Below are 23,879 nucleotides of genomic sequence, written 5' to 3'. Positions count from 1 at the left end.
CGGTTACTACATGAGGAGTTATTCCTTCTAAAATTAAATTGTTAATATTTTTTAAGAGATTGAATCAATCGCTTCCATGGACCTCCCGTCCATATAGAATATGCTGGTATAAAAAAGCATAGCATTCTTTCATAATTTGGAGCTTACCCACTCAGTTCTTATTTTTTAATTCTTGTCAAGGAAATTGTTGGTGAAAACGTATTTGGCAAAACGATGAACAGCTATTAATCCAAACTATGATCGTTTAGGAGCTAAATTTGTACAACTCTGAAATAAAAATTGCTCATTTTATTGCTCAGTAAGGCAACATAGTAAATTATGTTGTTATTTCAGTCTTTTGATCCGTCTGAGAAAATTCTCAGAAATTTTAGAAATAAAAACTGGGAAAACGCCGCCTATTTTCCATTGGTTTAAAGTAGTTCGTTACGAGTTAAATCAAAACCAAATTAGTGCAAACCTTTCCCGAAATTAAGATTTTAAATTAGAAAAATGTGAATTTTTTACATTATGTGCACATAATACAGAAAATCAATGTTATTAAATCTGGCACGACGGTCCATCATTTTACATTTCAACATTAAAAATTGTCTCATCGATTACAAAACGCTGAATACATTCGCAACTCTTTTATAGAATTATGTTATCGACATACGTATAACATTATTACATTGCCTTTTGGTCTTGAGCAAAGGTGACATCTCCCCTTTTGGTAACGAAGTCTTTTGGGGACTGTTCGAAAGACATATCGTTATAAGTCGAAGAACATCCAAAGTAGTTTTTTCTTTTTCGTTTTGTTTGTGAAGGCTGTCAACAGTCATTCACTCCATTAGATCCTACGCAAGTTCGACGAGCTTATCGTTTCAGAATACATTTTTGTTTTGCCTTATTGGGTTTAAATGTCAAAATATTAAGACATTCGCTACTGTTACCACGTCTATCAAGTTGTGACATAAAACCATCCGCCAGCGTTGTGTTTGATGTGTACAGAAATAAATAAAAACCATATGATCGAAAACACCAACACACAGGCTTGTTTTCAGTGCGGGAAGAAGATTTCCCACATTTATTTTCCATCGATAACAAAACAACTTGTTTGAAAATAAGCTACAAACCCCATTCTTTCACAAAATCCAAAGATTGGTGAGTTGACTGGCAGATACTGTTTCCTGTCATCAATAATTTTCCTTACTACAAAGAGGCTTGGCACGTATCTCTTGTTGTCAAGGATTTTTCTCAAGAAGGTGCAATTTTTTAAAGGCCAAGTTCACAGGTTTGAAGAAATTATCGATCGTAAGGTTGGGCCCGACGTTGATATATGATATCATCAACGACATCATCACACCATATGAACAAAGGTTACTATTAAGGGCAAACCGAGAATAATCATAAAAAGTTATATCTCCAATAAGTTTTAAACTTTAGCATTTCATGCCAGTTTTTAAGTCAAACAAATAATATAACAACACATTTTCGAATAACCGAATCGATTAATTTCCTATTGAAATTTCAACTTAATTTATCTGTTAAATGTGTAAAAATCATTATAAAATGAGTTAGAAAAATAAAAACTGAAAAGTATAGCATAGATGTAAAATTATTAATGAAAACCGGGTAAAAACGGACCCAGAACACCATTGTACCGATTTCTGGCATGATGTATGAGAGGGTTAAAATAATTATATGTTGATTTCAATGCAAATTTTATATGACTATTGAGGATTGGCATCTAAAATGGGATGAAGCTTTATTGATTTACGCTGGCCAAGAAATTCTTAATTACTCAGGCCAAACGTCATAATCAAAGTTATGGGTTGATTTTAAGCTTCATATAATGTTGTTGTGGTGGTTGCCTATTGTTTGAGATTTGAGAATGTCAAATTGTTTGATGTTTCTGCCAAGTAAGGTTTGGCAATTCATTATGTATTGTTTAACTCCAGAACAAAATTTGCTAATTGTGGATATTTTCTATAAAAATATAAATAATTTTTTCAGAACTGAAAGAGCAATTTGTGCAGTTGACAGTGTTCAGTAATACAAAGCTCAATTCCAATTAAAAGACTTCGCCAATAAGCAAAAAGTCATAGATGGGACAAAAACAAACCTTAAACCATTAAAAAATCAAGATTTTCCTTCCATACATAGTTTCTATTTGTTGTTGTGGCATTATTCGCCCTCATTCCTTTCGAAATAATGAAGGACTTTTCATTGGAAACGCTTTGAGTTTTCATTATTAATATTAATTTATACAATGTCAATTTTTGAATAGTATTAAATAAGCTGCTGGTCGAATAACGAAACACGATTGTATCGAGTGTTTTTAAAAGAAGTAAAACTTCAAACTCGAATATAAAACTGTCAAACTATCTGTCATTATAATAAAAGATTGTGTTTAAAGTTTTATTTTTAGCCCATTTGGCCACATCACCATCTACAAATTGTAGACATTTCTTTTCAAAATTCGCGTTTTGGTCTTTTCAGGGATTTCTAGGTTAAGAAGTTGAAAAAAGTCCTCATTTTACGATAATGTGAATTGTAAACATTACAGTCAAATGATTCCGGGTTTTATTGCTCATGTATTTCTCAAGAAATTGACATTCAAATGAAATCTCTGCAATGATTGATCATTTAGAAGATAGTATTTGACGCTTTATTGATGAAATGACACCGGATACGTTGGAAACAGTCGTACAAAATTGTAAGATTTTTATTTAAACAACTGGTCCGAAATAAAAATTTATAAAACCTTGATTTAAATTCTGGTAATAATAACTGTAATCAAATTAATTTCACTAAAATTTAATTCAGTAATGTGTACCGTCCATAAATTTCCTCAGTGTGCGCAAGGTCTGATGACACTTCATTACACATCTCTGTTTAAAGCGAAAAGTCCATGAAAATTCAAAGCGAATTCAATTTGACATCTGGTTTTAAAAATATAACCCAACTTTCCCAAATCAACAAAAGTTTGTATCGAATTGAATCTGTCTTGAGAAACCGCCAAAAACTAACTAAGAAAATTTGTATTTAAGTTAATTTATTAAAAATTAAAAACAATCATGGACAAATCACTACACAATCAATTGTTTGGCGGAGTGTCTCGAAGTCCATTTGGTTCTAGAACTCGTCAAAGCTCGGCAAGTTCGATAGTGTCTGGACGCAAGTCGATGGGTGGCAGCGGCGGTGGCGGCATTAAGAAAGGATCCAATACTGGGTATGAGAAAAAACATTTAAGATTTTCTTGCATAAAATGTCCACAAACCTAAACCCCCTTCTAGTCGATTTAGTGTTTCAGGGCGGTCAACTCAATCTTTAGCTGGAATACGATCCGAATGCAATGTCGTGGAAAGTTTTGGCTTCCAACTGCCGGTTCTTGTCAATGAGGCACTAACCTTTAGCGAAAGAAATTGTGGTGTTTCGATAAACTGTTCAAGCAACGGATGGGCATGGGTATTTTTTAAATTTTGTTTTCCAACCTGAAAAAACTTTACAAATGTCGCCCTCTTTAGGCTCTTCATGGAAGACGACTGTTAGTTTGGCAGTACAAGGACAATCGTCAGGGCTCCCCAAAGTACAAAGATCTTTCTCGGACTCCCCAGCGTCGCACAACTACAGCACAATGCCGAGAACTTACTTTGCCTCATTGTGATATTGGGCACAAAGCTTCACTGGTCACAGTCTTTCAACCAGATGGCCAACAAATGGCTTCATGTCTGGCGGTGTCTCCAACTGGAGATGTTCGTTACTGGCCATCAATCGCGCACGATGGATCTTCCATTGACTCCAATGGAATCCTAGATGGCCAAGAGTTCGACTTCCTACTGCCGATTCCTCCTCAGGGATACCTCCTCGTAACCACCACATGCAACCTGCTCTTCCTTCAACTGCAAGTTGTTAATGGCAGGCATGTTATTCACCATCGCACCGTCAAGGCTCCTTCCGGGTTCTTCGGGGGAATTGGGAAGAAGTTTGCTTCGATTATAATCGGAATGAATAGTGGACACGATAAGGAAAATGTAAGATTAAAATGAAGCCTTGTTGTTTGTCAAGTTCTTGAGAAGGTTTTTTTTGTTTTCTAGAAATTTGTAAAAGTAGATAGTGAAAAAGTTTCCGACAACGAATGGAATGTCATCGTTTTGGCCGATCGATGGGTTCAAAAGTGGATTTTTTCGAATAATGGCAACGAACAACTTCTCTTCGAGGAAAACGATGTTATGCGCAAAATTCGTGATGAATTTCATCAAAAGTTTTGGAATGGAAGGGGTTCGAGTTGAAGAATGTTATGATTTTGAATAAAATTTAAAGTATTTTTCTTTTCCCTTTTTGCAGCTGAGAGCACTGAGATCGAAATCAATTTGCTTGATATGCAAATATCCGACGGAAAAGTTTATGTCTTCGCAGGAGCTGTTAACACATCGCATACTCCTCAAATGCATTATGCCATAGGTATGTAATAAAACTATAATAGTGTTTAGTTTGATAGATCTTGGAAGACATGAATGATAGTATTATGAACCTAAGCTAAGAACCGCATATTGAGTTTTGTAAAGTAGGGAACGAAGAAGACTTTTATTGAGAAGGAGCCCCGATTTGAAAGTAGTCCTCACACATAAATTAATACTTTTCAAGTGATTGTATAATCATAAACTATAAGTTCGAGAAAAACTTAAAAAATAATGAAGGTGAAAATGTAAACTAGACTCTCAAATCAAATATTATATTTATGACGGGAGTGTTTGTAACAAAACTAAACTCTTAATAAATCAAGACCGATAGTAAAAATGTAAAAGCAGAAAATTAGTAGAAAGCAGAATTAACAGAAATCAACATTCTGCAAATGGAAGTAATAAGCTCATTTCAAAACTAGCGTGGATAGACTAAATGAGTTAGACAAGTTTAACAATGTCTCTTTATAGCCTACACTACTGCAGCTGTACCCCATAAGAGTTAAAAGCTTTACTGTGCAGTAGGTGAATATGTGCTTAGGATTTCTCCGATGATGCAAACTATTTATCACTCTTTTGATTTGAATATTATCTTAAGCCTTCATTCACTCAATACTTCAATGTAATTCAAATATTAGGGCGGGTACATTGAAAATTATACGTGATAAAAATATAACCGAAACTTTCACTTCGCTTTATGTTTCATGTATTTTTGGTTTCACCGACACTTCTACGAAAAATGTTCTCTCGAGTAAGCCAATTGCCTTCCCCCACTAAGAAATTCTGGCGTAATACTCGCACTTCCTAAAATTTTGAATCACTATTGTTTTAACTTAATTTCGTACGTACGGTGTATGTCAAGTAAACATATTCTTTTTTCAGTTTAGTTTATTTTAGTTTATAAAGAGCTTAGCATAACTTAGGAAATAGTTAAAAGCTTATAGTGGAATAAAATAAAAAAAAAAACCTTAAAGAAAATTAAAATGTTACAATATCAATAAAACAATAAAAAGAAGAGACAAAGTTAGAACAAAATTAACAGAGAATCAGCGATGCCAACAGCAACAAAAGCAGTCTAGACCAGAATCAAGTTATGACATGACATTAACGTTTTAAATTATCGGTATTTCGATTGTGTGGCATTGAATTCCATAAAGGAGCTGCGTTTAAAAAGAACTGTCGCTTTGAATTAATACTTAAGAAGTGGGGAATTATTATTTAGTTTAAAAGTTTAGTTTAGAGAACTGGATTATATTATATTATAAAGGTTACGCACTCTTGGAAGATACCATACATGCTTTTGGTGAAATGTGATGCTTTACCCATTTCTATTTTTTCGCCCATTTAAATACTCAAAACTTGGCTTAAGCTCTATTATATTTTCCAATTGCTCGTAGTTGTATTCATTTGTGTGTTGGTTAGATATAAAAAATTGGATAAGGACGTATAAAGATAAAAACTTGGGAACGGTGTTTGTATCTTGTCACTCTAAACAGAAAAATCTAAGATTAATAAGCTGAACGTCGGCATTTTTGGTTTGGAAAGCGGTGTAGGTTTTGCAATAAGGAAAAAAGACACCAGACGAAGGTAAAGTTAATTTAATAAATATAATTTAAAATCATGAAAAATGAATATTAAAAGTTAAAGCCAGAGGCACAGATATCTAAGGCAGTACTAGAAAAAAAAGGAATTATCTTATTTTAAAATAATCCAAATACTTATGGTGCTCAAAGTAACATATTTTTGGTTAGATGCAGCTTAATGTTGATTCATTTGTCTAATGAAATTCAAAAATGCTTATAGCTCAGAAACTAAATTTATTGTTTGTTCTCCATTGAATACCGTACAAGATTAGAAATTATTCGTTTCATAGCGCTTTGCTGAATGCTTGCTAAAAACGAAATAATGGGGGGAAAAATGCTTTGCTCCCATGCTCTTGTGTTTTTTTTTGCAGTCATTTCACTTTTTACTTGTACAAATAGAAAACTTTAATTAAAATTATTAGAAAAAAATCTGTTTTTCTGTTATATTTCAACTTCGTGACGGACTACTTTGGTTTTCGATTTTTGCTATTAGGTTTTACAATTTCTTATCTTATTTCTTATTATCTAATACATACTATTTACTTACTAGTTCTTCTCGTTTTTGGGGTCCGGATTGCAATCTGCTGGTGTTTAATATCTCTTCTTTTTCGGAGCTGTCTTCCATTGATGTTTCTATTTGTTAACTATAGGCTTAAGCTCTATGTTGAACTATTTTCTGTCAGTTTTGCATGTTGTTAAGTTAGATTTGAAGCTCTATACAACATCATAACCCAAAAATAGGAATTTGGTTATTTATTTGTTTACTATTTTTAAAATGTTTTATATCACTTATCCTATTTCTCAACAAACCCGTTTTTAAATATGGTTTATACCTTCACATGTTCAAATGGTAGACATGTGCATTCAAGAGGACACAAGCGTCCACAGGTTTTTCTTAAAACCAACCTCTGTCTATCAACTCCTACTCTCACCTCCACGTGGTGAACATCGGGTGCCTAGTACCTCAACTGGAGATTGGGTTCCAACCCCAGTGGAAAGTTGTTGGGGGCAGCAAACGAGAGAGGTGGGGAGAGGTGTTTCCACTAAGGCACCTCTCCTTATCCAGACGGCAGCGGAGGAATTCCCGAGATGGAATCAACGGTGGCGTCTACAGTTCCAGTAAGGTTGAACTACTTAGTGAACACCTTATAGGGCTTCTTCGACTTATTCGGAGCCCAGGCCTGTAAGGAGCGGTTTTATCCGGCTCCCCATCCTTGGAGTTATACTTAGGATCTGGCCCTCCAGGTTGGGGGTTGTGCGTCGGGGTGACTTCCTGGCCACGTTAAAGCTTTCAAAGTTGCGAAGCACCAACAAGCCTCGGATACGGACGGATTTACTGTTGACAACCAACGCAAACGAATAAAGGACAACGAACTTCGGATATGCACGTGGAATGTTAGGTCCCTTAACAGACCACGTGCGGCCGAAGAATTAGCGGAGGCCCTAGAACGATATAAAGCAGATATCACCGCCATCCAGGAAATACGATGGGATGGGTCGGGCAAAAAGAGGATGAAAAACTGCGATATTTACTATGGTGACTGCTACCACGAAAACCAACAGCGCTTATTTGGATGCGGATTCGTCATTGGAGCCAGACTTAGGCAAGAAGTCTTGAGCTATAGGTGCATCAATGAGCGCCTCATGACCATACGCATCAAGGCTAAATTCGGCAACATTAGCCTGATATGCGCGCACGCCCCCACAGAAGAGAAAGATGACAACACCAAAGATATGTTCTTCGAGCTCCTAGACAAAACTTATGAGCAGTGCCCTAGCTACGATATTAAAATAGTCCTGGGCGATTTTAATGCCAAGCTAGGAAGGGAAGACATCTTTGGTGGAATAATCGGGAAAAACAGCCTGCACGACAACACTTCCGACAATGGATTCAAGCTCATAGATTTTGCTGCGGGGCGAAACGTCATGGTAGCCAGTACGCGTTTTCCACACCTCAACATCCACAAAGGAACTTGGACTTCTCCAGATCAATCTACCGTCAACCAGATTGACCATATTGCGATCGACGCCAGACACGCTTCCAGCATTATGGATGTACGAACTTTCCGAGGAGCTAACATCGACTCGGACCACTACCTCGTTGTAGCCAGGGTAGCACTTCGGATTTCCAGACCCAAGGCAAAACAGGGAGGTGCTGGGAGAAGATACAACGTCGAACGGCTACAATCGCCAGAGATCGCCAAATCCTTTTCCGACCGAGTGACAAGTAACCTCTCTCGAAGTTCTCTGCCGCCAACACAATGTATCGAAAATCAGTGGCAACATTGCCAAGATGCAATCAGAGAAGCCGCCTCTGATGTGCTGGGTTTCAAACAGCCACCAACAAGGAACCCCTGGTTTGATGAGGAATGTCGGCAGGCAAATGCAGCCAAACAACAGGCACGCAAAGCGGCGCTGCATAAAAGGACGAGAGCTGCTCGTGAGCTCTATGAGCAGAAGAGGCGAGAGGAACGCCGACTTTTCAGAAGGAAAAAGAGAGGGCATGAGAAGCGTGCGGTCGAAGATGTTGAGAGGTATAAAAGCAGGAATGAGGTTCGAAAGTTTTATGAACAGGTGAAACGAAATTCACAGGTACATAAACCTAGAACCGAAGGCTGCAAAGACTAAAGCGGAAACATCATAGTGGAACCGCAGTCAATGCTGAGGATATGGAAGGACCACTTCTGCAGACTGTATAACGGCGACGAAGAACTGAATCCCGCTGTCAGGCAGGATGACCCATTCGATATAGACGACGAAAGCCAACAATCCCGTCCTCCCGACTTAGACGAAGTAAAGATTGCCATATCTAAGTTGAAGTCTAATAAAGCTGCTGGAGCAGATGGCTTGAATGCCGAGCTCTTTAAAGCAGCTGGAGATAAGTTGGTTAGGAGCATGCACCAACTTATCTGTAAGATATGGTCGGAAGAAAACATGCCCGATGAATGGAACCTCAGTATTGTTTGCCCGATCCTGAAAAAAGGAGACCCTCTAAACTGCACCAACTATAGAGGAATAAGTCTACTTAACATTGCCTATAAAATCTTCTCTGCCGTAATATGTGAACGTCTAAAGCCCATCGTCAACAACCTGATAGGTCCTTATCAGTGTGGTTTTAGACCAGGAAAGTCCACAGTTGATCAAATATTCACATTACGGCAGATCCTGGAAAAAACTCAAGAGCACCAAATCGACACCCACCATCATTCATGCTGCTCCATAAAGGTTGGAAACAACTTAACAGAACCTTTTGATGTCAAAAAAGGTTTTAGACAAGGTGATGCGCTGTCATGCGATTTTTTTAACATCGTGCTTGGAAGAATAGTGCAGAGCTCACACGTCAACACTAGAGGCACTATCTTTCAAAAGTCTGTCCAATTACTGGCATATGCTGTAGACATTGACATAATCGGAAGAACTCAGCGTGATGTCAATGGGGCTTTTGTGAGTATTGAGGCAGAGGCGGCAAAAATGGGTTTAACGGTTAATGAGGGCAAAACAAAGTACATGCTGTCGTCAAGAAAGGACATACAACACCGACGTTTTGGTCAAAACGTCACAATCGACAGACGTACCTTTGAGATAGTCAAGGACTTCGTCTACCTAGGCTCCGCTGTAAACGCAGAAAACAACACCAGCGCTGAGATCAAACGCAGAATAACTCTTGCTAACCGCTGTTTCTTTGGACTAAGAAAGCAATTGAGTAGTAATGTCCTCTCTCGAGGGACCAAAGTGTTGCTATATAAGACCCTTATTATCCCCGTCCTGCTATACGGTGCAGAAGCATGGACCATGACAAAAGCGGATGAAAGCACCTTGGGTCGCTTCGAGAGAAAAGTTCTTCGTGTGATCTACGGTCCCGTATGCATCGAAGGGGAGTGGAGGAGAAGATGGAACGACGAACTGTACGGGCTGTACAGCGACGTAGACTTAGCAAGAAGAGTAAAAGTCCAAAGACTAAGATGGCTTGGTCACGTAGAGCGCATGGAACCAATGCTCCGGCCCGGAAAGTCTTCGAATCCGCACCCACAGGACAGCGCAGTAGAGGAAGACCGCGGATCAGGTGGCGCGCACAAGTGGAAGGTGACCTCACCCAACTAGGAGCGCGAAACTGGAGACATCTAGCTAGGGACCGAGCTAGATGGAGAAGTTTGTTGGGTGAGGCCCTAGTTCACACAGGACTGTAGCGCTTAAGTAAGTAAGTTATACCTTCACACTACAAATTTGCTGTAAGTTCTTAGACTATCGCTTTAAAAACATTTCTCTCCATTTGAATGTCGACTTTACAACCTATAGAATAAAAAAGCGTCGATAAACGAGTAAACGGAGTTAATTTAATTCTTAGTTTGTCCTGTGAATGGAACAAAACAACATATTTCTTAAAAAAGTTTACATAACATTTCTCTAACTGTTTTAAACATTTCATATCTATTAAAAAGCACCTTGACTTATATGGGGGTAAGCTTTCGGCCCAACTTAAGTTTCTCAATGCAAACATTGTCAATCTTTTTTGAATGTTATCAATTCTATCAAAATTACTTGTATAAATTATAAATAAAAAAATTCATGTTTTTGGTTGACGTTTGATTTGCCTGGTACAACTGAACCTTGTCAACTCAGTGCATTCTTTTGACCATCTATGACCTAACTTCCGAAGATGGTCGCATTCACAAGGGTAGTGGCTACGTAGTCAAGGGATTTTGATTGGCTTTTGCCAGCTTCCTTTTCTTCCAAAAATAATCTTGATCATTGAATTTGAATTTATCCGTCACCCGATCCATGGAGGGTCTCAGCCTGAAATATTGCGTTCTTTCATCGTTTATGATCCCTGGTAATTTCCTTCCAGTCGTTGCGACCAAGACTCTTGCGGTCTTCCTTTTTGTCTCGAACCTGTGGGAAGACTTCCTTTGCTAGAGCGACAATAGTCCATTTGCTCGATGCGTCCAAGACAGTGTAGTCGGAGTGTTTTGACTCTTTAGACTACATGGACATCTCGATACAACTCGTACAATTCACCATTGAATATTATTTTCCATACGCCCTCTTTGCATATAGGGCCATATCTAGTAAAGGATTTTCTCTCGAAAGGCCGTAAAGTAGAACTGGTAAAAATAAAGTTTTGTATAATGTATACTTTTTTTTTAAAAAAAAGGAGCTTTGAACTAGGGTAATTCTTCGTCAGATTTCCACTAAGGTGACGTTGGTAGAATTAATGTTTATTCCGAGGAAGGTGAAATCCTTGACAACCTCGAAATTTCTGCTACCACAAATAGTGTTGTTTTGTCCTAGACAATAGACAGAGGGGGCTTTATTTGTTGTTTGTTTTGTCTTCATTCGCTTGAAAGCCAATGCGTTTCGCCTGTTCATCTATAGCTGTAAATGCTTCTAAGACATATCGCTTCTAGCGGGAGCCAGTGCCTATGTCGTTCCCTTAGCCAAGCAGTTGTGAAAACCTGTTATCTGCTAGAAGGTTATCTTGAAGAAATAACATGATTGCGCTGTGATGCCGTGGCCGACAGTCACGAAAACGAATGCTTGTGTTGGAGAAATGTGTGTGTGACTGGATAGACGAGGAAGGAAGGACACATATGGGAATTAGCTTGGAAGTAACTCTTGAAAGAGCTAGCAAGCGAGCAGTAAAATAGAAGAAAAGTCAAGAAAGAGGATAGTCAAAAGTTCGAGCAATTTAAAAAAAAGGAATTGAGATTAGAGGTGTGAGAATCATGAATAGAAGGAAAATAGGAAAAAAAAGATGAGCAGTTTGTTTCTTTTGTTTCTTTTGTTTATTTGTTCTTTTCGAATTTATATTTTTCGAGACGCGTCCGGCATTAAAAAGCCCATTTTCTTTTGCCATTTTTTTCTTTCTTTGTTTAATTTAAACTTCATTCCGTTTGTAATTTTAATTTTATTTGAAAAACATTTTGGGTTTTAATCCAGGGATCTTTCATCCCACGGTTTCCCAAAGAATACATTTTAAATTCAAAAACAAACTTTCGTTGTGTTTTTTTTTTCAATCGCTTCACTCATCGCAAAGAGTTTTGAAATTTTCTACTTCGGTTAATAAAAAAAATCTGGTGCCCATTTTCATTGCAACGTACCCCACTGTAGGTACTTGCAATAGAATACTTTCAATTGTAACAATTTTATTGATTTTATTAATCGATCAACGTTGTTACAATTTACAAAAAATCTTCCATAGGAACCCAGCCCAGCTGAGCAGCCGCGGTTACAGCTTCGTCAACGAGCTGTATAGTTGCTATTTTTTCGTTCTCTCCTTTGGATCGCGTTCGTATTCGGTTGAGTGCGAGTTGATAAATAATTTAAAAACCCTCCCCTCGCGGAAAACAAAATAAAGTGTTACAATTTTGTAGCGCTAAAAGGCAAAGGGCTGGATCAGTTAATTGGCCAACCTTAAGAAATCGCTTATATTTAGAAGCTCTTGGCGACTTATGTTATATACGGCTTTGAAGTCGATGAAGAGATGGTGTGCGGTGTTACGGGACATAGGATCACCCTTTGTGTAGATTGGGCATTATGAGCCACTTGACCTGTCATCAGGCATACATATCTCTTCTCAGACTTGGTTGAATGCACCCACCCTATCAGCACCTCACCTCGATAATTTCAGATAATTACAGGTAGGCCTGCTGCTCTTTAAATTTAAATGTCATAAAAAGAATCCAGAGGTATCTGACAGTGGGCAGGTTCAGACGACATAAACGACTTGAAAATTAGGCAAGTTTCTAGTATCTGATTGCCCAGCTGCCAGAAAATTATCTTCAAATTAAGGCAACTTTAATGGAAAGTTGACTGGAAAGTTAGTCAAGAAAAATCTCCCTATCTACTTCTATTAAAATGATAGTTGATCAAGTTTTTTTTATTCTGAAAGCTTTATAACTCTATGATTTATTTATTTTCTTCATTTCATTTGATGTGTTGTGTAAAAGCTTTCCTTGACAGTTTGCAAAAGAAATAAGATATATTTCTTTACAGTACAAAATATAAATCGTGATGGACTTCTATCTTGCCTGAGGAGCGTTGTGTAGACAATAATTTGTTTGGTACTTTTTTTTTACTGTGAACTTAAAGTAAAGCGTTGCGAAGTAAAGTTCAGAAAAACTAACTAGTTGTTTTGGTCAAAATGTACGTTCAAAGAATGAAGTTGACTGCAAATGAAGTCCCTTATATCCTGAACCTGCCCAGTTTATGTTATATAAGCGTATCTGACAGAATAGCTGATTCAACGTATGGATTTAAAAGAGCCTGAAAATGTATAAATAGTTTATGTTTTTGCTAAAAATTCAGTGAATTAAAAACATAATCCATTGAAAAATTTATTTTACAATAACTTATCTTAACTTAAGTATCCAACTTTATAAATAAAGCATCTAAAAATTCATCTATGCAGGATATTCTTTCCATCCGTAAAGTCTTTACTAAAGAATAAGTAGAGAACTGGTTGACTACCCTGAGGAAAATAAACGTTTATACAAAAAACTGATTAATTTGAACAATTTTATTTTTGTAATTTATTTGCATCAGTTTACATTTTTCTATTTCAAAACTCGACTGCCTCTGTTATTGAACTATTTCCCCTAAAATGAATTTCTTGACTTTAGAATTTATGTTAAAATAATACACTTTATTCAAGTGTATTAAAAGCAGTTGTAATAATGCAGTTCTTTATTTTGTTTTTTTTTTTCCAGTTATATTGGAACAGGAACCGGAGTACCTTCGTCTTAGTTCCTTTATTCCATTGAAACTTTCACAATTCTACAGCACTGGAACGGAAGTCAATTGCTTGCAACTTCGTTTCATAATCTGTCGATCCTATGCCTATTTATACTGCGACAAAACAATATACCCCGTAAATCTCCTTAACCCCACTGGTGGTGATTTGGAGGCTGAAAAAATAGAATTCCAACTTCAAGACGATCACATTCTGAGTGCAGCTGTTTGTGGCAATATTCCACTTTTCTTCAGTCGCAACCATGGACTCGTGTGTGTTTCGCCATCGGACTTTGATAATAGTGACTTTTTGAACTCATCATATTCTCCCGATGTCTTCACACCGCCATTCTCCGATTCCTTGAATAATACCGCCATCAATCAGACTGTTAACTTAAATAGTCTTTCAATGTACGAACTGGATCCGGATGAGATTTTCAACGACAACAAAGATGAAGTTAGTCAGTTGAAAGCTGCATTTATCTATCACATCAAACGAAACAACACTATGTGCACTTCGATATTGAAGGATCTGGTTCCGGCAGATATTGGCCTAGATGAGTTGGATGGGCAACTCGATAAGTAAATAATTTTGTTGGGTTTTTAGTTGCTTAAGTTTTAACATGGATTTTTATAGGACCGTTGTAGCTATAGCTGAGGACTTGGCTGAAGACATCCCAGCAGCTGATCCACGATGGGAACAAGTCGAGAAAAATCTCAAGCACTCCCTGGGAAGTTCTTCGTCACTTCAAATTATAAGTCAATTAAAGGAGAAAAATATGGCTTTGAGTCATTTTGTTGACTTTTTACACTCCACTGGTCTTTGGGATAAGGTAAGTCGACCAAAATCTTATTTTACAAATTATTTTATTCTAAATTTCCAGTTAAATGCCGTGTCGTATCGTGGACTAGTTAAGCCAACGTGTTATGTCGTTTCGGATATCAATGAGAAAATTATCGCTGCAATTGCCCTCAAGATGGCTCATAACAAGTAAGAAAAACTTTTGATTAGTTTTCGAAAATTTGCTTGAATATTTACAATTTCCAGACACAATAAGCTCATCGATGAAGCCTTGGAAATTGTCATTTCCCAATGGAAGGAGTTCCCATCTGGAAATCTCACCTCACAGGATCTGTTCTATGTCAGATTGACACAATTTCAAGATGTTATTCAAGCTCTTTGTCAAGTTGCCGACTCAAAGATAGAATCCCATCATCAATCCTCGGCTATTGCGGCGTTCTTGTGTGACCTAAATGCGATTATCCTATCGATCTTACACGAAGTTATATCGTTCAGGGAGCAAAACATGGCCAAATATATTCTGCCAGCAGACAAAAGTAATTCCTACGAGTACTTACCTTGGACAGCAATGTCGGGAAAAAATGGTTTACGGGACTCACTGACACATTTGATTTCAATTACTGTAAAATATGGAGCCAAGTCCACGGGAGAGCCCGAAATAAAATACAAACTCTATCAACAAATTATGGAACTCATTGACTTTGTCCTCGATGGAAGGAAGAACTACTTGGAAAGCATCAAAGACAATGAGAAATACGGAGTTCTTTTGCAGCAATATGAATCACAAAGAAAGGAATTAATTTTGATACTCAGTAAGAACTTTCTGACAACATTTAAACATTTTTGAATAAATATGATTTCTCTTTAGTTGATGAAGGTCAATATGAATTGGCAGCTAAATTAGCAGAGAAGTACCTCGATTTCCAGAGTTTGGTTGTGATTTGTGATCAAACTGGCAACCAAGATCGCTTGGATGGATACATTGAAAAGTATCAGGAATATGATTTTTCACAATTTGCTATCAATTGGCATTTGAGACAAAATCGACAAGGCGATGTGTTTGAGCGTTTTAAGGGAAATCAAGCTGCGTTGTCGCAGTTCTTAAGGGATCATCCATCACTTGGCTGGATTCAATTGATTTTCAATGGAGATTTTGATAGAGCTGCTGGAATACTGTTCCAATTGGGTCAAGATGAAACCGAATTTGTTCAACGAAAGAAGGTAAATTTATGAGAATATGTTATTTGCCACCTCTTTTTAGAATGAATTATATGCGTTTTGGAATTAAGTTCAGTTGGACTTTTAACTTGGAGAGGCATGCTCCTATTTAAACCCTTCTCGTACTCGTTAGGCATACGGCTCTACCTTGGCTGAATAGCGACATCTCTACTCTGATGTCACGACGAGATGCCGCCTGCAGTCAATGGAGACGTTACAAACTGGAGCACTTCTACAAATTGTATTGCAGACTGCGTAATTAAGTTGTCGTAATGGTCAGAAAATAAACTTGGTTCTTTAACCTCTGGCAAAAAAATATGGAAACACCTGCTTGAAATCCGTATTGGCAAACAATCTAAAAAGCCTGTTGGTGACGTCGATTGTGATGCTCTCAACAAAAAGTTTACGTTCATGCCCTTTAAAGTTGTGCTTCATCTGTTCATTCCCTTACTGAGGAGGACCCAACTGCTATCAACAGTTCTCTGAGTTTTATAAGAATGTAAAGGTCAATAATATCGATTAACACTTATGCTACTGGGCTGGACCAAATGGACCCTAAGTTCTTGAGACTACTGCTTCCATATATACTGCGCTATATAACCTACATATTAAACAGCATATTGACTACTTGCGAGTTTCCTTTAGAATAGAAGAAGACTAAGATTATTCCCATGCCCAAAAAGCAAACAGGTACTGCTGCTGAATTTCGGCCGATTGCCATTCTTCCATTTGTTTCGAAGGTGTTTGAAAAAACTATTCTGTGGCAGATCAGTCTAGTTTTCGAGCTTTAAATCAGTCTTACTTTTTCTCATTGATGAAATAAGAATGGCAATGGACAGTGATCATGTTACATTGCTAACACTGTTAGATTTATTCAAAGGCTTTTGATACTGTTAACCACTCAATTCTTTTTAGAAAGCTGTGAATTAACTTTGGGGTTTCTTTAGAGTCATGTAAGATTGTTCTTTCGTATCTCAGCGGAAGGCAACAATGCGTGGTGGCCAATTGATACTCGTCCACATTTATCAATGTTTTGAGTGGAGTGCCACAGGGATCTTTCCTTGGACCAATCCTCTTCTCACTTTACATAAATGAGTTACCACAAGTTTCTAAACATTGTTAATTCATCTTTTTGCTGATGATGAGCTCCTGATAAGTCGACCTTTTGGGTCTAATGAACAGTAGTCAAAAAAGAACCATCTCCGCCTTAACCCTGTCAAATCAACATCTATCGCAAAAACTTTGATCTATAGGGTTTAAACCCCTTGAAAAATGACGACGAAACCATTGAATATGTTAGCACTGCTACAAACCTAGCAGGAGTATGACCACCTTAAGAGGAAGTCTCCGCCTTCTTCCAGCCACTCGAAATTTCATCCCGATCAAAACTAAACCCCTACTTGCTAAGGCCCTTATAAAGGGTGTCCCAAGATTTGAATTAAATAGAAAACGCCGTTTTTAGTCTTTTGATAGTTATATTTTTATTGAGTCGTAAAGTACATAGGATAGGGTTATGTATGGAATAACACATCGGCTTCCACGGCCTTGCATGCACATGCGCACTCTTTTGTTGAAATTTTCCATGACCATTCTGCATAAATGTGGCTGAATTTCGTTGATGCAGCGTTGAATCTCCTCCTTTAATGCACGGGTGGTTGTGGGCTTGTTGACATAGACTTGTGATTTCAAATAACCCCATAAAAAGAAGTCTAATGGTGTTAAATCACACGGTCTCATGCAGTAATTGAATTGTTTCATGGGCTGTATGACATGTGGCACCGTCTTGTTGAAACCACATATTGGACACATCAATATCATCCAATTTTGGCAGAAAGAACTGTGTAATCATGTCGCGATATCGAGCACCAGTAACAGTCACTGCTTGACCAGCATCATTTTCAAAAAAATATGGCCCAATTATGCCTCCAGCCCAAAATCCACACCATACAGTCACGCGTTGTGGATGTATTTGTTTTTCGAAAATCACATGTAGGTTCTCCGAACCCCAAATGCGGCAATTTTGGCGATTGACAAAGCCGTCAAGATAAAAATGTGCTTCATCGCTTGGGATGATTTTGCTCGAAAAATCAGGGTCCATTTGTTGATGTTCAATAATCCATTCAACGAACTCCCTTCTCTTTCATGGTCATTAGGCTTCAATTGTTGTGTTAATTGAATTTTGTAAGCATGAAGACACAGATCTTTGGTGAGTATACGCTGTAGATAGGTTCTTGAAATTTGCAATTCTTGTCCACGACGTTGAATTGAGGTCCCTGGATTGTCAGCAACACTCTCACGCACTGCTTCGATATTCACATTTGAACGGCTTGTTTTTGGACGACAAGTGTGTATGGCGTCTCCAACGGATCCAGTCTCCATGATTTTTTCAATTAATCTCTTCACAGTTGACAAAGTTAAAACACTATTCCGACCATATTTTGTATGAAATTTTCGAACTGCAGCCGTCAAGCTTTCACTATTTTTGAAATATTCTTTAATAATGAAGACACGTTGTTCTATCGTGTAACGCTCCATTTTTAAAAACCCTATACTGTTAGCTGTCAAATTGCTTTTTTCAGGGTTGCCAACACTTCACTGCACAAATTCCGGCAAATTCAAATCTTGCGTTAATTTTGGCACACCCTTTACTACCAATTGTGCTGTATGGGTGTGAATCTTTTGTAAACTAGACTGTGTGACTAGTCATAAATTGAATGTTGCTTATAACAATATTGCCCGCTATATTTTTAATCTACGTCGTTATGATCACATATTAATTTTTGCGGTACGGATTTCTGGTTGTAGCCTAGAAAGCATAATAAACGTTCGCTCCCTGAGTTACCTGCATGAAATCATCCAAACACAACAACCTGATTATCTATACGGTAAGCTAAATTTCCCTCATTCAACAAGGTCCTTTGCTTTAATATTACCCCGATACAATTTTCTTGATACTGTTCGCCAATTTTTTATTCATATTGTATATCTTTGGAACTCTCTGCCCATCGTATAAAAAGCATAAGTAGATTTAAATTTGTACTTTTCAACTATTGGGCAAAAAATTGATGTTAAATATCCCTTTCTTTATATACATTTGTAAATAGAAGTCTTAGGCATATAATTCTTATTCGAACTCTGAAATTAATGTAAAGGCTTGCAACACTTTATAAGACTTCTGTCCTACTTTGTAAACGATTTTTGAAATAAATACAAATACAAATAACAAAATGATTCGCTAACATGGATGTTTTTGGGTTGGAGCTCACGCCACTATTTTTCGAGTCACAATACATATAGTTTCTTTTTAAATCTCTTTACGCACATATTTCGTTTTTAAAATGAAACAATGATTAAAAAGACTATTAACTAATGTACTGAGACTTTGAGAACTATTGTGCCCCATTAAGGGCTGGATAAGTTGTTCGGTCTGCAATAATATCTGCAAAATAGTTTATTAGTGGAACTAAAGTATTTGGGGTATTTTAAGACAGGATAAAAATATCGTATTCGTCTATTTATGGCTTGAATTTTATTCTTAAACCTTTGTCTTACCAATTTTTGTTTCGGAGATAAGCGTCCAGTCCATTCTCATTTTAATCTTCTTTTTTGTTCAAGAATAACTTCAAATATAGTTTGGGATCTTAGATTGTTAGTGATTAAACTTTTGAAATAATGTCACATTCAAAATTGAGAAAATTTTAATTTTGTTGATAGTTCTAGTTGATTGTCTTGTTTAAAAACCGTATGCAAAAACAGTAAGGTCAAATAATGAGATTCGAGTTAAACCTTATCTAGCAGATTCTAGATGTTCCAATGAATCATGAAATTACATATAACTTTCTTCTCATTCTCATTAAAAAAAAAAAAACACTGCTCTCCAATTTTAGGATGCCGAAGTGTCAACTTGCAGTGATCACTTAGTAACCCTGTAGTTAATCTTAGATTTGTTTATACTTTGAGTGATACAGATCGAAACAATTTATGGATGTAGTTCACAAGCTGTATGGTAGCATGCCTTAGTGTGTTCAATCCAAAGCTCAAGGCTCTGATTTAATTTTGCTTTTGGGCACAATCTCTCCAACATAGCAATGCTGCTCTAGCCTTACTAATGCATTCATTGCTTACCGTTTTTACTAATTATTACTCTTCATTGGTCTGGACTCCAATATGCCCCGGTATACAATAAAGTGAGATGTTATTATGCTTGCCTAGCACACATAGTCTACCAACGCATTCCCATTCTAATTTAAGCTGTTGGAATATGAGCTTAATGTTTCCAATAAGCATTTAAAATTTTTTTCTCGAATCTATATTTGTCGGTCATGGAATATCTTGGTGATTAAATACTTCTTGACTTGAAAATCAAGGCTCTATTAACAAAATTTATTAATTTGTCATGCGACAGTTTTTTTGTGTAAAATTGAATATAGCGCCTTTAAGTGCTTCTAAAAAGTGGTGGAAGTGGTAAGTTCTTTTTGTTCTGTTCATTCACAAGCAAACAATTCCAGTCTCTGTATTTTGTTGGTAGTTATTATTTCGGTTCCCTTGTATATATCACGCAACCTTCTCATAAATATTATAAGGCGTTTCCATCAACTATCTTTCAGAAGATTGGTTTGCTTGTGAAAGCATCATCATTAATGGTCGTTCCAAATGGGTGGAAAACAGCATTTGCCCAGTCTGTCCCTTAAAGAGGCGAATTCTCATCCTCATCCTGTAACTATCGTCCAATTGCACTTACGTCGTCCCAAGACCATAGAAACGCGGATCATTCTTCAAATAAAGAAATATCTTGAAGAACGGAAACTTCTTAATGACCGGCAGTATGGCTTTCGTTGCAGTAGTTTCACTAGTGGTATATCTCACCGAACAGTGGAACAGTGGTTGCACTTGATATTTCAATGGCATTTGATAGACTTTGGCGTCAAACTTTCTTATCGAAAATAAAATAGGGTTAGTAATTATATTTCGGACCGTTCAATTTATTTCTATTGAAATGTGATACCCACAAAATAAACGCTGGTGTGTCCCAGGGCTCCGTTTTCTCTCCGACACTCTTCCTTATTTTTATAAATGAACTTTTTTTCTCAAGCTTCTAACCGTCTTCATTGTTTCGCTGATCGCTTTTCATATTTGTTTTTAGATTCTTATCCTTGTTCTTCGGATGTGGACTACCAACCGCAGCGTATGATAAGCTCATTCAATTCTGTTCTTTACAGCATCGTCCAATGGTGTATTAAAAATTTGAATCGATAAGACTAACAGTTCTAAGTATGTGAATAACAAACCATCTCTTGTGGATTGATCACATATTTGACATCCCCAAAAATGATGCTAAGAGCTTAGGTTTTGTATCCCTTCTGATGTTATTGGTCCAAAACTCGGGTATAATTCTCATATTTGGGCTGTTGGCCCAAAAACGTAATGAAGTGTTTTAGATAGAATTGAAGAGAGAGCTCTCTTAAACACTGCCGCGAGATCACATCTTTGATTTATCGATATTTTCAAAAAAAAAATGTTCTAGTAAAAAAGCCAGTTATTTTCCTTCCGTGTAAAAGTTCAACCGAAATACCTGTATTTCTAAAAATGCTCATAAGTTAACCCTTGAGTCCAATTTCCAACGTAGTCTTAAGTATATGGATTCAATCTTTAGCCGCACTGAAAGAGTGTGGAACTTTGCCAGCCTCAATATTTCCCACTCATTACAATGTGCAGACATTCAAAACCAATATCCATCTGTATCGAAAATCTAATCATTATAAGGGTATTCGTAACCCCTTGAGTTCGCGCACAATTTTTGCTATAATTTATTTCCTTTTTAATGTCAATTACTTCACCTGGCAACTCAATAAGTTTCGTATGCGGCAAACGTTTGACTAAACTAATATCTTTGTTTTAATGCAATTATCAACCCCTCTTCCAATGTCTGCAACAGCTCATATAAATATGCCTGATTGGTTTCTACGACCAAAAAGGCAAAAGGTTTCGACTTCAAGTGAAGCTGCCTTGAGTCTTCTCAATATGGAGGATTTGTTTCATGCAATCCGCATTATCATTCTAAGTCAATTCAAGCAGAAAGTACAATTTGTTGTGGTTGTATTTTTGGTTTGATATATGTTATAGTAAGACTGTCATGTCAGCGGCATTCTAAAGTTTTTTTTTTACGGATACTGCCTCTTGTGAGAAGTGGACAGATCCTCTAAGAGTGATTCCTCTCATAAATAGTGCTTTCTCATATTAGTCGTTTGGATTCGGCATAAAACTGTACGTCCCCTCTATCCCTTACATGGGTCGCACACAGGAATGTTTGAGAGTTGTAAGTGGTCGCATTCACAAAGCTAGTGGCTACGTAGTAAAAATTCAACTAGCTTTGTGAATGCAAAACTACACTACAAAGCTTGTCAATGTAGAACTGTCATATTATTGACAAATGAGAAACATTTTTGATTTGATAACTTTAACTTATCTTTTGTATTTTTAAATTCAATAAAATCAAATTTAAGACACAATTTGAATATTTTATATTTGTATTTAAATATTTAACGATTTATTTCATTTTGAATTCTTGTTACTTTACCGAGCAGCGGATTGTGAAACGTCAAAATCATTCGCCACCAACTTTGTAGCCGAATTTTTTACACTACGTCGGAGGGGAGATTTCAACTACTTTTGTAGTTTGATTTAGCCAATCAGAATCTCTTGACCATGTCGCCACTAGCTTTGTGAATGCGACCAATCACTACGCCTTATTTCTTACCGGACTGTTTCGCTACTTAATTTGTTTATTTATTTATTATTTGTCGGCATATCTGTGCCAATGACTTACTAGAGAAAGCTTGGTCCGCCATGTCCATTGTTTGCATACAATAGTTTCAAAGGGTCAACGTTAACATACCTCATATATCCTTTCCTTATTTTTTGAAGTATTTGTTATTTTTCTTCATTCAATATAATTTTTTCTTATTAAAGTATTTTAAAAATCCTAACCTTTTCTCATATTTCCCTAGTCAATATTATCGTTAGCAAAACTAGCATCACTAGCTGCCGATTCAGACCTCTCAAATCAAGTCACCGAAATAAATGCGGAACTCAACTTAGTAGACTACCAGGAGCAGCTTAATGAACAACTTTTGCTATCATATGGCTATGATGTCGAGAATCCCAAAGTATTAAAAGCAGAAGAAATAATTAATGTAAGTTATTGAATAAAAAAAAAATACAAAGTTTACTATATCTTGTATATCTCCTCTTTTGTTTTAAGCTTTTTATATCAGAAGAAAATGAGACTGCCACTGAATTTGATTTCCGTAAAGCCATCGAGTTGCTTAACTACGTCGACGATCCATGTGATGTCCGTCACAAGATATGGTGTGCAGCGATATTGAGAGATTCCTGGACTCATTACGATATGAATTCAGCATTGGATTATCTGCAAAATACAATATTCTTTAAGTTAATAGAAGTCTGTTATTTAATGGGTAAGTTTTCTATCTAAATTCTTTTGAATCTACCTTTAATAAAACTGTTGTCTTTTTAAGATGGAGATTTTGATGAATTTCTGCCATCAATTGATGAATTTCTAAACAGTTCAGACCTGGGGTCTTTAACACAAGACAAATCATTCCAATATCTCATAAAACTTGCATACGAGCATATAACAGATTCATTTCAAAAGGGCATGGATCAGGAATGAGTTGTAGAGTTTTAAGTATATTCGTCTGTTTTGTTATGTCAATCGTGTTTTTTCTAAGTTCTTTATTTCATTTAAAATATAAAATAAAACTAATAACCTACATATTCTTTGATTTAAATTGAACTCTAATGAACCAGGAAAATAATGTCAATATTATATTCTGCAACCCCTAACTCTAATGGTAGTCTTGGTTGTGTGTCTTCTCTTTCCACCAAAGTCAATGACTTTATTTATAATTTTTTCGATATTGTATCTTTTTCAAAGTTGAGCATAGTATGACGTGCATGTGGATAAAGTTTATTTGCATATTTTATTTTAATATTTTTGTTTCTATTCTCTCATTCCATATCTTCGGTTGGTTGAAATATAAGTATTAGCTTATGGGAGTGATTTTATATTCAATCTTCATATAC

The 23,879-nt window shown here is 36.7% G+C and overlaps 1 protein-coding gene across 1 annotated transcript; it reads left to right on the top strand.

Moving 5' to 3' along the window:
* Window positions 1–2,956: 2,956 nt before the first annotated feature.
* On the top strand, window positions 2,957–23,566 carry LOC129940016 (nuclear pore complex protein Nup133). Its single transcript, XM_056048235.1, has 13 exons — window positions 2,957–3,211; window positions 3,276–3,447; window positions 3,507–4,013; window positions 4,077–4,260; window positions 4,327–4,443; window positions 13,732–14,335; window positions 14,391–14,586; window positions 14,638–14,744; window positions 14,802–15,367; window positions 15,424–15,776; window positions 22,781–22,966; window positions 23,035–23,251; window positions 23,312–23,566. The coding sequence occupies exons 1-13, from the start codon at window positions 3,057–3,059 to the stop codon at window positions 23,464–23,466; spliced, it is 3,519 nt and encodes a 1,172-aa protein (XP_055904210.1). The 5' UTR covers window positions 2,957–3,056; the 3' UTR covers window positions 23,467–23,566.
* Window positions 23,567–23,879: the final 313 nt, after the last annotated feature.

This window comes from Eupeodes corollae, chromosome 1 (assembly GCF_945859685.1).
Source record: "Eupeodes corollae chromosome 1, idEupCoro1.1, whole genome shotgun sequence".
In the NCBI taxonomy this organism is placed as follows: Eukaryota; Metazoa; Arthropoda; class Insecta; order Diptera; family Syrphidae; genus Eupeodes; species Eupeodes corollae.
Note: the sequence above shows the minus strand (reverse complement) of the source record. Positions and strands in the feature narration are given on the sequence as shown.